We start from the raw sequence: 16,614 nt of genomic DNA, 5'->3' as shown, positions 1-16,614 counted from the left end.
AGGATTACATGAGTTGCCAAAAGAAAAATTCAGACTCAGTGAGAAATGTATAGTTAAGTTTTTAACCCCAAATTATTATCATTTTTTATTTTCCACTGTTTACACAAGAAATGGTTACTGTTAAAGATATTATAGGAAATACATCATTATATATTTGAGAGCCCCAAAGACTAAATTCACAGAACAAAATATTCTGCAAACTGAACGAGAGGATCGAGGCAATACTAGTACTTGGGTAGAGTTAACTGACTGTCAATTTAAGGTATTTTTCAGAAAAAAAAGAGAATACATTCCATTTAAATTTAAAACTGCAGATTATAAACTATAAAAATGATAACAAATAGCATATATGCCCAGTATATAAAAGTTTCAAAGATATTATAAAAATAATGGCAAAAGAAACATCTTAAAGCAGTCACCTTTATAGTAAAACTGAATTTACATAATGAGAACTTTTTAAATAAATTAGTACAAGTACTACGTGCAAGAAAGGTAGATTAGAATTTATTTATTACTACCCATACAGCATTTTTTTTTTTTTTACCTTGGTAGTGAATTGGGTATGCTCTACCACATTAAAACAGTTCCTGCTCTCTCTACACACACCTACCTATAGTAGAGTATCTGTGGAATCTGTCCTCTGGTTTGATTTGTGCCATTACTACTCAAACTGCATGTGCTGAATGTAAACGTCACACCATCAGGGCACTGCACTGTGGTCATTCCTCCATCTCCGTTGGCTGTACGGCTTCCATAGTTTCTCAAGCGCACAGCATATTTAACATTTTCCTTCACAATAATGATGTAAAACATGTTTATATTTATTCATAATATACAGAAGATATACAAAAAGAACTCTGCAATAAACTGGGCAAATATATTGAGTGCTGTCATCTACATAGCTGACTTGGTTAAATGAGTTTTTAACGAATCAAACACTATCATGAACACTTATTCATTATTTAACAGAAACTGTCCAAACTAATGCGATTTAATTAAATTAATCCTTAAAATGACTTCATGAGGTAAGTACTGTTATTATTCCTATTTACAGATGAGGAATCTGAGACACAGAGAAATTAAGTAACTTGCCTGAAGTCACAAAGCTAACAAGTGATAGAACTAGGATTTGAATACGGGCATCATGACTCTAGTTCCTGCTCTTACAACACTGTAAGGAGCATCGGTCATAATAAAAGATTTATAAAACATTATAAGGTAATAGTTTTCTTTGATGAGTTTAACTTTTGGAATAATTTTAAAGGTAAAAACTAATGGTGAGTCCATCATATTTTTATTTTTAAGATATAATCAGAGACAGAAATAGGTAGACATGGGGAAAAAAATCCATAAGAAAAAATTGTCCAAAATATGATGTGCTATACATAGAAAATGTGAGATACAGATATTAGTGCCTTATGATTCATGATATAAACTTCATCACAGTGAAGGTTTTGATTTTTTTTTCTTTTTTTTTGGTATCTAAATTCTTTTTGATAAAGTTTCTGGTAAACTTACCTTATCTAAAATTCTGCTCTATAATGAAATTATAATTGAATTCGGAGTTACTCTATTAATAATTACTTTAACATTAATTAAAATTTGTTTTGCTAAACAGTTATTTACTGCTAGATGATTAAGTTATATAAACTAATATTTTTTACATGAGTTTTGGCACATTAAGAGAAGGATGGACGGGAACTAATTCTTATTTAGTTTCCATGCTGTGCTAAGTATTGAGGTTAGTACTTTATTCCATTATTTAATTTAATCTGAACAACACTACAATGTAGGTTTTATCCTTCCGAAACTACAGGTAAGTCTCAGACCTGATAAATGATGACATGTCCATGTCTTAGAGCCAGTATGTGAAAGAGCGGATATTTGGAGGTAGGTCGGTTTGACTCCAAAATCTAACAAGACTTTTTGCTATACCAGACTTTAAGAGATTTTTTGTGAAAATGGAATATAAAATAGTACAATAACAGGAATATAGTATGTAATCTATAAACATTTAAAGCACCACATAAAGGGATAGTTTTCACTATTTTTGAAGTAAACTACATAATAATACTTCTCATTTACAAAAGAAACATATTAGTAAAATTACCTTTAAAGGAACAACTTTGTCAAGTCTGATTTCAGCTATATCACTGGGTGAATCATCTGTTGTATAGGTTCCTTTGACTAATTCTAGAGATGTCCATCTATGAGAATGGGTTGAATCTCCTGCATGTTCACTCTAATTAAAACCAAAACAAAATCCACCATACTCTTTATGATATAAACAAGAACGTGTCGATTATTGTTTTAAAGTAGTTGATTTTCTTGCATATAAAAGTTAGCTATTAGCATTTCCATTATTTATTTATTTTTGGTATTCTATAAACATTCATGTTTATCTGATTTCCTGAGGAGTCTCTTATAGCTAAATCATATAAGTGGACTTTTCTCATCTGATGCCTTCAAACAATTCTCACTTCTTCACAAAAAGAGTGCTATATATGTAATTATAGAACCTAATGAAGTAGGGAAATAATTTAAATTAATTGTTCAAAAGAGTCAAATAAGATAGATTGTTATTTATGAGGAATAATTAACTTTCTGTACCATTTTAATAGAACTTGGTGAAAACTCAGGTACTTTAAGTAATTTAGAGAATATAGTAAATATAGTTAAATCAATCAATCATTAAAACACCATCTTTACTAAGAATCATCCATTAGCCCTCTATGACAAAATTGTTTAACCACAGATACAGGTAATAATATCAGCCTAAATACTGTTTTTGTGTCTTGAAAACTTATATTAACAAACAAAAAAAAAAATTTACTCAAGATTGAAATTGGAAGGTTAACTATAAAATGTCTAGTCTTTTTTTTTTTTTTTTTAAACTTCCCTGGCAGTGTAAAAAAAATGAGGTAAGAGCGATCTAAGATGTCTCACAATTTATCAGGCAGAATCGCTCCCTTTCATTTTCTTTAATGTTGCCCATCTACAACTGATCTGCTAAACCCTCAAAGTTTGGATTATCATACTACAATATTAAGTTCCAACACACATCCCGCACAGCAACATGAACACTGTAGGAATGGTACTTACATCATCAACCAACACCTCTAATTCATATTCATGAATTCCACCACCTCCATAGACAGAAAAACCAACCACAACTATTCCAGGTTTGTCCACTGAAAAACAAATTGCATCAGGGGACCCATTCCCAGTGTTCCAACTTCTTCCCTGACTTGTTTTTGTGAATCGGTTAGCGCTGGCTTTAACAGAGTGGAGAGAATTAAGTCCATCAATCTGTGAAAGACAAAAGCAATTATATCAGTAGTCTTACCTGAGTATTAATAACATACCTTTAACAAAACTACCCAAAGGTTTCTAAGAAGTTCAACAGAGTAACCTACATTTAATGAATAAGTTTAAACCTTTGTAAGGTACATTCTATTAAGAGATTAACCAGCAATAAAACCAGATTTTATCATTCCAAATTCACAAATGATTATCATGTGAAGCATTCTTCTTTTAGTCACAGTAAACTATACATTTCACTTTATTTATAGTGTTAGCACTATAAGTTATCAGTCATACCATATGCATGAATTATCATTCTGAAAAGAGATACTAAAAATTTCCTAGACATTCTATAGACCAAGGTTTTAAACTATGTTACACAGAGCTCTAGGAATTCAAGTATTCAAGAAAGAGGTGGATTCAGATTCCCCTCTTCTGTCAGACCATCCGTCTTCTTATCTGTGAATTTTTAAGTAAGACTTCATTTGCAGAATATGTTGTCTTAGGGATTAATACCACTAATATATACAGTGATACTATAACTTTGCATTCAATATTTTTGAAGACACACACACACAAATATTATCTCACTAATTACAGACTCTCATTAGAGAGGATCAGAGAACTTATTTTGGTTTGAAACCACTCTTTTTAATTACAGAGCCTGCTGCTGATCTATGTTGGCTGTAGAAATTTAGAAGAACTACAAGAGGAAAAAAATTGGAAGTTTATGATTCTAGTGAAAATTACAAACTGCTCTGGGAAAGAAAGAAATATGGGCATCTAAGACAGGACCTTTGGGAACTCCCAACGTTGTATATTAGGCACCTGTAATTTGGGGTTTTCCTTTTCACTAGAAAGGTGAGTTCACTGGGGATAAGCAGATAATGACATTCTGAGGGGGACCTATGCACTACTGACTTTTTCTTTCAGGATCTAGTACAGAAGGTAAGCAAGCACATTACAGACTGAATGAATAAATAAAAAAATAATAATAACATTTCTGACAAGGGCTTCATTAGCCTTCGAGGCCAAAGCATACCAAGAAATAGAGGAAGTGCTTCCCAGAGGGAGATACTAAAATCTGCTCAGGTGCACGTGATCATTCAGAAACCCTAAGGCTTAACTGTCACTATGAATCAATAATCAGTGTTGACTGGATAGGTTAATTCGGAATAGATTCTAAAATTTATAACTAAGAAAAAGCAAAGACTAGGAATTACAAAAGTAAAATAGAGGAAAAAAGGTTCCTTTGTAAGAAATTTGAGACCTGGGTCCACTGAGTATATGCTAGTTATTAAATATTCATTTGAATGCTACAAGATATTTCATATTATAATATGATTTTCAAAATCAATGTACTGTCTGCTTTTGGGGAAAAAAATAGAAACATTTGCCAAAGTCAGCCAAAATGTTTTAGACAAATCATAAAACAGATTGAGTAGGGCAATAAAACAGTGAAATATAACACCACTTTACAAAATGTTATGGCACTTAAAATGTTTCAAAATGGGTTTCTTAAACATAATAATATTTTAAAACAATGTGATAATGCCTGTACAACAATGTGAATGTACTTAATGTCACTGAACTGTAGACATAAAAATAGGTAGAACAGTACATTTTCTGTTATCTATATTTTACTACAATTAAGGAAACTTTGTGATAGAAGGGAGATAAAAATTCTTATTCCCATTTTACATACGTCTTTGTCTAGGGTCAATCAAATGGGCGAAGCTAAGGTTTGAACCTCTTCCTCTTTTCCATACCATATGCTCAGCAGTCCTACTTCTATCACCCATCACCCAGCAACGCCAACTGTTTGCTTCCTTTGGGACATAGCACTGGGGTTGTGCAATGGGGCGGCTAAGAGAAAAATGTATATACTTTGTATTACTGTGACATCCTGAATAAACTCATGAGGGAGAGGAAGCAGATAAGAGTAGAGGTAAAAGGAAGAGGAAAACAAATGGCTTAGCCTAACAGTATTTTTTAAGTAAAAGAAAAATACTTTGGGATTGAAATCAGTTTCTATGAAGTCAAAATATATGAAAAAGAAACTACGTAGAAAATTTAAACATGTGCGTATTATCCAATCCCCAAATAGAACACTACCTCAGATCCCAGGGCTGACGCCGTCAGTTCACTGACAATACTGGCCAGTAACCCGCAGGTATTGGAGACCAGGTGGGAGGAGAAGAGCTCATTTTCCCTCCTCAGGCTGTTCCTGACTGGGAGCACAACGATGACCAGCATTTTCTCCAGAACTTCACGGAAGCTTGTCATCCCTGAGATATTCTCTTCACTCTGTGATACATGAAAATAAACAATTCTAAGATACTGCTTTATTTTCCTTCACGTGAGCACTCAAGTGCAAAATCCTGTCCTTCTAGATAGATGACACCCTTAAAGTTCAGACGTGAGTCTACGTCTCTAAATCTATATAGCTGTATATGGAGTCATTTTATCTACTTTTTACTTAGAAGTCCTTTTTGAATTATTAAGTCTGTGTATCATAAAAGTACCATACATTTACAGGGTATATGTGTCTATTAGTTTTCCACTTACTCTTTTAACTTATCATAACAATTTCTTTTGACAAATAAAACTCTTCCCTTTTAAAAAGCTTTTTCTATAGGACAAGATTCCAATCTGCGATTTCTGGTACATTAAGAGGTAAAGCAACTATGAAATATTGTAGTCTGTATAAATCTATTTTCTAATAAAAGCTTTCTGTACATACATGAAATAAAAATATAAACTTCTACTATAACTATTTCTATAAAATTTTACAACTTCAATGTAAAATTCAATGTATTTAATTTCATAAGTGAACAAAGGAAAGTTCCAACCCCTACCAATGAAAAAACTGCAAGAGAAATTACAGAATCCCATTAAAGTCCACTGAGAAAATACTTTTTTTCAGAAAAAAGGAAAAAGATGATTGATTTTGATTGTTATCCAGCATGAACATTTTTTCTCTCCTTTACTATCCTTGATATCTCTTAACCCACTGTGGACAGAGAGTAAAATGCATCAATTTCATCAAGGGACCAAGATTTATTGTGGACTAGGAACGGAGCAATTTGGATCTAGTTCCAGTTTTGTCATAGTGACTCAACTTCTTCATCTGTCAAATCAGGGGAATGATTTGCTATGATTCAACCATCAAAATTACCTCGGGGCCTCCTGAGCAAGCAAGTTCTCCCACAATACTTATATTCTACACTGCTTTACAAGTTATATATATAGCAGAATCAACAGATTTCATAAAGTTATAAAATATCAGGGTGGAAAAGGGTCATAAAGTTAAATCATTCTCCCAAAGAAAAATCAAATATGTAAATGAACATACTTTTAACCCATTAGAAAAAAATTAAGTAACTTTTCAGTTATAACCATTGTAAGCATTATTATGAATCATTCTCAATGTTATCCTTAATATACAATTTTAGGCCAAAAAAATAAGTCACTTAGAGATAATCTCCCATCTTTAAGTTATTCTATTCTATTATTATTTGAATAAGACTACTATAACATTTTAATCAGTTCCTTATGTAATCAGTTTTCCAGGCTTTAAAACTTTTGATAAAACTCAACCCACAATAGTCCTCCATAATTAAGTCTTATAGAGCTGTATTTGGAAGATTAGTAGTGGAGTATATTTATTTGGTAGAGTGTATTATTATGCCTACTTAGTATCTAATTAGTAATTGAAAAGATTAATATAAGATTCCCATATAATCTTACTATGAAGTTAATAGTGTCAATATGCTTTTGTTGAAAGACTAAAAAAAAAAATTAGCACATCACTGGCCACTCAAATTTCAGAAAAAGGTCATCGTATTAACTTGTGGTGGGAATGCAAACTGACACTAGCTTTCTGCAGGGCATTTTGCCAGTTTGTGACATAGTCGTAACATGCTTCTCCTTCACTTAAGAGTTTTTCCACTCCTAAAGGTTTATCCTGGAAAAAAATCAGCATGAATATACATAAAAATCCAGTCCATATTGAAAATAACAGTATTGTTTAAAATACTGAAATATGAGAAATATAAATATATATATATTATACTAAACTCAATTGGTAGAATATCCATTAAAAAGGGTAGAAATAAACTAACCAGGATCTATCTAATAGAATATTCAGACATACAAATATACAATTATTATTAATAATCAGCAAATGTTTGCTCTTTAAAATTGTTTTTTAAAATATCATTAAGTTTTACTGTATTTTTAAAGAAATACACAGCAACGTAAAGGAAATTCCTAAAGAAAAATACAGATCACCCATAACTTTATCGGCAAAGCATTATTTTCATTTCTCAGTATTCTCTTCTAAAATGTGTATTATTTACATATTACAAACTATATATGCCTTTTGCATATATATTTACAGTCACTCATTACAATATATTCATACTTTTGTTTCTGGTTTTTTAATTTAAAAATATCTGCCTTAATATTAGAAAGCTATTTTTAATGGCTAAATCAGATTCTATCAAAATAGTATATCTAAATTCAACAATTTCACTTAATGATGTACAGTTACACCTCTAATTAGGTTTCTAATTTTTCCTTTTAATAAAACACACATATATCTTAGGTTTTCAAATTGTTTCTTCAAAAAATTTCCTTTGCAAATCCTCATCACATGTAATACTGAATTGACAATTTATCTTGTAAAAATATCTTCTATATATCACCAATTTAAGAGCTGTATTTATCATTTCACTCATTTTTCTCAATTAGTACTTATATTCCCAGCAAATAGTAAATGCGCAATTAATATTTGCTGAAAGATGAAAAGTAAAAGATTATTAACACTAATTACATAATGTCTTAAACCGTCTATAAGTTTAGTAGGCTTCCAGCATAAGAAATCCATTTTTCCTATTTTTTTTTTTTTTTTTACAAATAAGTTTATAACTTCAATAGAACTTTCATTCACATTTAATTATGAGTAAGGTTAAAAATTTTTTCCATGCTGGTTCACTCTAAAGTCCTTCTTATATTTACTTTCATTGTTACTACTGAGATCTTACAAAGGTATTATAGTAACTGGAAATTTTCTTTCCATTCTGTTATTAGAGTTTTTTACTTCCATTTGTCAAAATTTTTCTCTCGATTTTTCTGTTGTTTTGGTCAACAGCAAATTGCGAGTATACAATAATTAGGATAATTTTTTCTATTTTGTACTCCTTTTTTAACTTTTGTTTTAAAAATTAATTCTCATCAACTTGGGAGTAATTATACATGGTTTTCATGTATATCTGAGTTAATTCTTCATGTTTCTATGACTATTGCTTTATAATGCTTATTTTAATGTACCAAAATGTTAACAGAAAATCTTTAAAAGTTATTTATTTCCTTAAAATTCAATCTTGGCAATCTAAAATATTATATTAGAATGTAAGAGTTTGCTTATAGTATCTGCAACTTTCAAATGATTCAGCCAAAAATAAATACATAGGAATTCATTACATAACTGTTAGAACGCTTATGTATAGGTAAACATGAGAATTTTTTTCTTAATTTTAGCTCTTCTTGTGAAATATGTACTCATTTTGTAAACATATCTACTAATTTAGAAGAATAAGCATCAAGCTAAATATGCCTCCGTTGACAGTGTTATAAAAGATATTTCAGAAGAAGACCTACCTGGCTGAGTTTTTCCATGTGTGCTACCAAAAGGGGAAAACGGTGAACTAGTGTTGAGTCGTTCTCTGTGCTAACTTGTTTAACGATTGATCGTAGCAGTACTTCTCCATCATATGCAATAGGGAAGATAGAAGTCAGTTTAACAGAAGTGTGACACAGAGCTGACATGACAGCGGCAAGCAGGCGACTACTTGATGTCTTGAAGTTTGCTTCTTGGATATCCTTTTAAAAATAAAAATACATACCCCATCAAAGAAATACTGTATCAGTATAATCCAAGTTTCTGGATACATAAAAGGTAAACACGCTTTTAAGTCATACCAAACTTTTCTAGCATTCAGTCATTGTAAGTGTCTTATTAAAGGACCAATATTTCATCAGTATCTTTAAACATATATAAGTTATTTATTCGATGAAGGTGGAAAATTATCAAATATGGCCAAGGAAAATTCGCCTCCTGTCCTCTAGTAAATGAGTTTATATATTCCTATATCCTCAGAATCAGTCATCTCCAGCATTTATTCTCAAAGAAAGTCATCAGAAAGGCCCTGATCAGTATACATATAAGGCATTTCCAGTACAAAGCACTGAAACCATTTTCCTCAAATAATAAATAACTTACAAAGTAATTGTGTGCTACTATACCATTTCACTAATGTTAATGTTATTATGCTACTATAATATTTCACTGTCACAAAATTATGTCATCACACTGCAGTTTATTCAAAAAGATTAAGGCAACTCTAACTTATTTTCTTGAAGAGTATTGAGCAATACATAATATTTTCAACTAACATTTTACAAACTTAAATTACCTGATCCAAACAATTTAACAGATCACAAAGGCAAGCCCACTGTAAGGCAGGGGTTGGGTAGAAAGAATGAAAACAGGCAGTAAAGGTATTATGGCACTCTTGAAGGACAGCTTCCAGGAGACTCAGGGGTTGACTAAGATACCCTTGAGGATCATTATCCAACTTCACCATGCAGTGATCCACTCCTTCTGATAAAATTTTTCTTAACAAAGTTCTGGTTTTTCCAATGCATTCTGCTAATTTGCTAGTTTCTTCTACAACTGCTTTTCCTGCAGCTTTGAGAGACACAAAGCAGATTGCTAATTAAATAGAATAATAAATATGCATGAAAACATTCAATATCATTCAAGTAATTTCCTATACAGCTAAAAATCACAAATACTCATAACCTAGAAAGGAAACAATTTAGCGATTATGTGTGATGCAAAATTATTTTTTTTAAAACCTAAATAGAAAAAGAAACAAAACGCTGGTTTCAATATGTAAATCTAAATCAGTTGTTCAAAATATTTCTATTTGACAGAATCTGTTTAAAATAACACTTTGTTAGAGTACTTCATTTTAGCCTAACATGAGATTTTTTTTTTTTATCTGAATGACATATAATGTATTTTTATTCTTGATAAGTCAATACATAAGCATCACGGCAAGTTTTAATCTGCTCAATTAAGGAGCAGGTTAAAGGAAGCTGGAATCTTAAACTCTTGGTTATCCCTATGTAAATCTTTTTAATTTGCACACATTTTCTCCCAAAAGTCAATTTAAATAACGCATCATACCTGAAACTGGGTAAATTTCACAGGTATAGACACGCAATAACCTCAGACAGCAGGTGCCTACAAAGCGCAGTCTCTCCAAATCCAGAAGCGTGGCTGTGAACTGGAATCCTTTTAATCCTCTAAGTTCTTCAACTCCTAAGACTAAGGTGGTCCAGCTCCAGTGAAGAATACTCAACAAAGACTCAAAACATTCCTAATTCAGAATATGACGAAACGGAAAGTAATTAGTTCAAGTGATACAACAGGTTGAATCAAATGAAAAGATGACATTCAACTTCAAAACTTGATCTTGAAATTTTTTACTGTTTTGGCAGCCCAAATAATAGGAATTTTATTAGTTCGTTCATTAAATTACCATTAGGAGCACCTTTGAAACTTGACAAAAATGGTAACATAGTTAGGCTTCTACAAAAAAAGTTTTCAATATTTACTTAAAAAAATGTTTTTAAGTTTCCCTGCTACAAATTTATCTAGTTTATCATAGAAGAAAAAAAAAATGAAAAACATATAAATATATGTCTACCTAAAAGGAAAATTAAACTCTACATTGTCACTGTGTAGATAAACCAAAAGTATTTTAAACATTTGAGTAACTTTTGAATATAATATTTTAGTATTAGATATTAGCAATGATATCAAAGAACTTATTTTATATCTACATATTAAATTTTAGAATATAAACTATAGCTAACACTTGATAAGTTAATAAAACATAAAAATTGACTAGAAAGATACTAAAAATTCTTATCTGGATTTTTAAAAATTCTACAATATTAATGTAAGGAGATGAGCATCCATTGTAGTTCTAGTTGGTCTGCAGGTTTTATCATGCTTACATGATGACAGATAGCTACTAGATGAATATCAAAGCAAATCACTTATTTCCTCATCCCTATCAAATTCCAGTCCTCTGGTGTAGTAATACCAAGAATAAGAGTTTATACCTTAACTTTTTAAAGGAATGATTGAATAAGTTTCTTATATCAAGATTAAAATGACCTAATGACCACAAAACCACTTAGATATAAACAAAAGAATTACTAAGCACAGAAAAAAAGAGATGACTGAAAAAGACACAACACAGTCAAAAATACTTATTTGTATCAATAGATATCAAACTGATCTTAATACTAAAAGGATCTAAGGTGCCAGGAAACCAAAATTCTTGTAGTCTATTATTCAAAACACACTCTTTATAAACTGCCATAGCTCTTTTGGAAGGTCAATTTGAGATAATATATCAAATTTTAAATGAGCATACTTTAGTAGTACATAAGAAAATAAGCAATCAGAGACATATGTATGGATAGAATAGTAAAACATTAGAAACAAACAGTCCTTTAATAGGAAAAGAGTCAAAGAAATCAGAGTACAGCTCATTCCACAGTGTTTCCTTTTACCATTAATGAGATGTATAGGAGCTTAACTCTTGTTTATATCAATTAGCCTATGGGTAAAAGTGGTTTTGTTATATGTTGTTTTGCTTAAAGGCACAGAACCTATAGACAACATTAAGTGGAGACTTACTGTATAACTATTCTATGGGATACAATACAAATGTTAGAAAAGATTGAAATAGAATCAAATGTATTAACATGGACTATGTCTACGGTGTATACTATGAAATTTTCAAAAAGGAAGATGCAAAACTTTAAGTATGATCAAACAAAAACGAGAAGGTTGGATAGCATACTATATATACAGACTAGTAAATGTGTGTGTGTATAAAAAATAGTCTGGAAGTATATATGTCAAAATGTAAATAGTAGTTATATACAGTGATAACAGGGTGATGGGAAAAGAACTTTCATGTACTTTTAGTATAGTTTTTTTTCTTCCTACTCTACCCTAGTCCCACCAGGGACGTGTATTAATTTTGTGGTTTAAAAAAATGAATAAGATTTGTTTAACGAGTAAGATAAAAAAGAAAAATTTTCCCTTTGCATTTTACCAACACAACAGACTACCAGTTATATTAATAAATCGCATTCAAAGGGAGAAAAAAATGGCATAGATGATAGAGACTCTGTTCATCCCTCTGGGGACCAAATCAAAGTTGTGATGGAAACATGGAGCAAGCAGCAAGGAAAAATCTCCTGGGATCTAGATGAACAAGCTGTACAACTACAGAGAAATCCAAGAAAGTACCCTGCAATGGCAGAAGGTAGGATGGGGCAAGGATACTGCGCTGCCTGGTCCCAAGTGGCTGAGTGAGATGGAGGCTATGGCAGCAGCAGACGCCTCTTAAAGGGGCTGTGTCCGCGAGCAGATTTTCGCGGTGACGAACCTGCTAGCTTTCAGCACCAGTGCTCGTTCAGCAGCGCGCAGGGGGCACCAGGGACTTACAGGGAGATAATGTCGGAGTGAGCGCCAAGGTGAGACTCGCTAGGTACAGAACTGCGGGTGGTATCCATTGTTCCCTGTTGAGCCCTCCTCCCTACCAATGCAGCAGACACAGAATTGTCATAGCTGTGGCGTCATTAAACTGGATAACAGAGGTCACTCTGCCCAGAGGATTCCCTGAAACCCTGCCTCCCCCAACTCGGGCCCTACCCAAGCCACATCCAGGTGTATCCTCAGCGAGTCAGGTGCACCTTGCTGAGCAGCGCCTACACTCACACTGGAGGCAGCTGGCCTCAATTTCTGGTGTGGCCTTTTTAGGCAACTATAGGCAGAACATCTGTGGATTGCTTGCTGAATCTTAACAGGTGGCCCCAGAAGGGTAGAGGCTTGGGCTAAGTTTGGCCTGCAGCTGAACCCCTCTCAGGACTGTGCCACTGGGCACCTACTTCACAAATCCACACTAATAAGACCAGGAGACTTGGGACCTTTGCTTAGTACATAGAAACAGACACGGAAAGACAGCCAAAATGGGAAGACAAAGAAGCAGAAACCATATGACAGAACAGAACAGAGATCCAGATATAATGAAGTCAAATAATCTAACAGATGCAGAGTTCAAAACACTGGTTATAAAGATGCTCCATAAACTTTTGGAAAATGTATAGAACTCTAACAAGGAGATTAAAATGGAGATAGAGATTATAAGAGGTAACCAGTCTGAAATGGAGAACACATTATCTGAGATGAGAAGTATATTAAATAGAATAAACAAAGTGAATAAAGAAGAGGATCACCTGCCTTATCTAGAGGACAGGAAAGTCAATTAGGACACTCAAACAGAATGGCAAGAAAAAAGATGCTGAGACTATAAAGATGATTTAAGGAGGATATGGGACACTATTAAGGCTCCAAATATCTGTCTGATCGGCATAAGTGAAGAAAATCAAGATGTTGAACTACTGATTTAAGAAATAATGATAGAAAGCTTCCCTAACTCAGTGAAGGAAATGGACATAAAACCTCAGGAAATTCAGAGTATTCCAAAAATCAGGGATCCAGAGAGGCCTATACCAAGACACATCGTAATTAAAATGCCAAAGGTTAAATACGAAGAAAGAATATTAAAAGCAGCAAGAGAAAAACAAATAATTACCTACAAGGGAACACCCATAAGACTGGCAGCTGATTTCTCAAAAGATACTATGCAGGACAGAAGGGCTTGGCAAAAAATATTCAAAAGGATGAAGACCTATGATATGCAACCAAGAATAATTCATCCAGCAAAGCTATCATTTAAAGTTGAAGGACAGATAGAGCTTCCCAGACAAAAATAAGCTAAAGGAATTTATCACCACCAAGCCAGAATTACAGGAAATGTTGGAGGGACTTCTTTAAGAAGAAAAAACATGCATCAAAAACAGGAATAAAAATTGGTAATAACTACATTCCTATCAATAAGTACTTTAAAGGGAAAAGAATTAAGTGCTGCAACCAAGGGATGGAGTGGCTAATAGGATATGAAAACAAGACCCCTACATATGAATTGGAAGGGAATGGAGAAAGATATCGCTGTGATAAAACTAGAAGGTATTTAAATCAGATAGAGAATGATTAACACTATGATCTCACTGATATGCAGAATTTAAGGGATAAAAAGAACAAACTGCACAAAAACAGACTCACAAAAATAGTGGACAATCTGGTGACGGACAGAGGGGAGGGGAGTTTGGGGGGCTGGAAGAATGAGGTGAAGGGTTAAAGAAGTACAAGTTAGTAGCTGATGGATGGTCACAGGGATGGAAAGCACAGCATAAGGAATGCATTTAGCATTAATATATCAACTAGGTGGAGGGTCAGGAGAGGGAGGGAGCAATTGGGGGGATCATTTTACTAACTACATAGATGTCTAACCAATGTATACTTGAAACTAATAAACATAAAAATAAATAAATAGATCACATTCATATTATATCTTACAAATAAAAAATTTTTATGTCCCTTATCTCATTAAAAATTCATAATGATGTAGTTTATTTAGATAAGCTGCATAAGAATCCTCAACAAATAAATGAAAAAATAAGACTTTCTGAGCAGACATACCATGATATTTCAATGACATCATGCTGACTTTCCATTCTACACAGGTAAGCCCAATAGCACCTGTATCTTTAAATGTAAAACAGTGATGGCCAAATAGTTCAATAAACTCCCTCATTAGATATGCGACACTTCTATTTTCTTAAGCATTAAAGTAAGACTTTTCGGTCAAAACCATCCTTAACTTTTCCTTCACTTTTTAACTCCTACAGCATATGCAGTAATACATGATTTATTAGAAAATCTACAGTTATTTCAGAAATAGCAGGCATGTTAAAATCAATCACGATTTCTATCTTTTCATTATTTAAAGTGCATATTCTTTGTCCTGGGATGTCAACACTAATACAAAAACAAATCTGAGTTCATAAAGCTATGCTGAGATAAACTTCTGGAAGAGTGGCAAAATGCTAAACATCAAAATGAAACTGAGCACTGGATAGAAAAGCTGAAATTTTTTTAAAAAAAGCTTACCACTGAGACAGTTCTTGCAAAAGATCTCTTTAAAATGTGCACAGGTTCGCTGGTTTGCTGTTTGCCTTTTGAAGCACTGCCATCGCTGGTTGGAAGTCTGAAGGTAACAGACATACATACATTTATGTTGGAAAGTCCAATGACATTTTTCTTTCCAAAATATATATTTTTGCAATAGTGAAATAATCAAGTTATACATTTAAATATTTTTGTTAGGTAAAATGCCAGTGTGGGGGTTTTTAGAAACATTTTCCAATGCTAAACCAGATTTTTAAGCACATCGGCATTCATTTCATCTTTTAAATCACAGCTTTGTAAGACTGGGTAGTAGAGAATCTCTTCTTTTACTAGACAACAGATATAACTTATGTCCTCTAGTAATGGTACTATTAAATTCCACTATTTAAAAGTTATTCACCAAATGTATCCAGGAGTAGTCCAAGCAACTTGTTATGTTCACAGTGCTACATATCACAAACACTATAACAGAGCATGAAAACAAAAGTCCCTTCTTGGGAAAGTGAGGTTTACACTATCCAGATTCTCAAAGTGATTTCTAGAAAGGAAGATACAGGGAACCCAGAATCACTATTCTAGAGATAGCTCCTTAGATCTTTACTACGTTATTAGTAAGTTACTTACAAAATTAGTGAAGTAAAAGCGACATCTTTTAGTGAGGGTTTATATCTATTTGCATGCTTTATTCTAAAAATTATTGCAGTAATCCTTTAGAAGTAAATGGACACACACATAGGCATATGCTTCCATATATCTCAACTACCATAAAGTAATTAAAATTCTTAAATGATAAAAATAGGATATTATCACACAAAGCAAGCTATTATTTGATATTTCAATTACAGGTGGAAATTTTTCAGCAGTAAGGGATTTTCTAATTCATTCCATCACAAGATGAACAAGAGACATAAGACTGCAGCAAATCAATCGTGCTTACATCCAAAGTCCCCATCTAACACCCCAATTTCATTTCTCTAAGAAAAATTTTATTAGTTTATAATATTCTGAAATTGGTTTAAAAAATCAATAGACAAGTTAAAAATGTATGTCATTAAAATATTGTTATTGTCATAATATAATCTGAGTCATGATGTAAAAAATGTTTAAAAGTATACAAAACA

General features: G+C 32.5%; 1 protein-coding gene across 12 annotated transcripts in view; it reads right to left on the bottom strand.

Moving 5' to 3' along the window:
• The window catches only part of MYCBP2 (MYC binding protein 2), a 232,740-nt gene that overhangs the window by 107,639 nt on the left and 108,487 nt on the right, over positions 1-16,614 (bottom strand). For 11 of the 12 annotated variants that reach the window (XM_016149329.2, XM_016149321.2, XM_016149322.2 and 8 more), the window contains 8 exons: positions 15,476-15,572; positions 10,562-10,754; positions 9,783-10,057; positions 8,968-9,189; positions 5,419-5,610; positions 3,103-3,309; positions 2,111-2,242; positions 611-789 (listed from right to left, as the gene is read on the bottom strand). In XM_016149329.2, coding sequence (XP_016004815.1) covers positions 611-789; positions 2,111-2,242; positions 3,103-3,309; positions 5,419-5,610; positions 8,968-9,189; positions 9,783-10,057; positions 10,562-10,754; positions 15,476-15,572 — 1,497 coding nt within the window. The remainder of the gene's footprint in view (positions 1-610; positions 790-2,110; positions 2,243-3,102; positions 3,310-5,418; positions 5,611-8,967; positions 9,190-9,782; positions 10,058-10,561; positions 10,755-15,475; positions 15,573-16,614) is intronic. The other variant, XM_016149327.2, reaches the window with a different exon arrangement.

Source organism: Rousettus aegyptiacus, unplaced genomic scaffold (assembly GCF_014176215.1).
Source record: "Rousettus aegyptiacus isolate mRouAeg1 unplaced genomic scaffold, mRouAeg1.p scaffold_m13_p_11, whole genome shotgun sequence".
NCBI classification, from domain to species: domain Eukaryota; kingdom Metazoa; phylum Chordata; class Mammalia; order Chiroptera; family Pteropodidae; genus Rousettus; species Rousettus aegyptiacus.
This window is presented reverse-complemented; position numbering and strand designations above follow the sequence as displayed.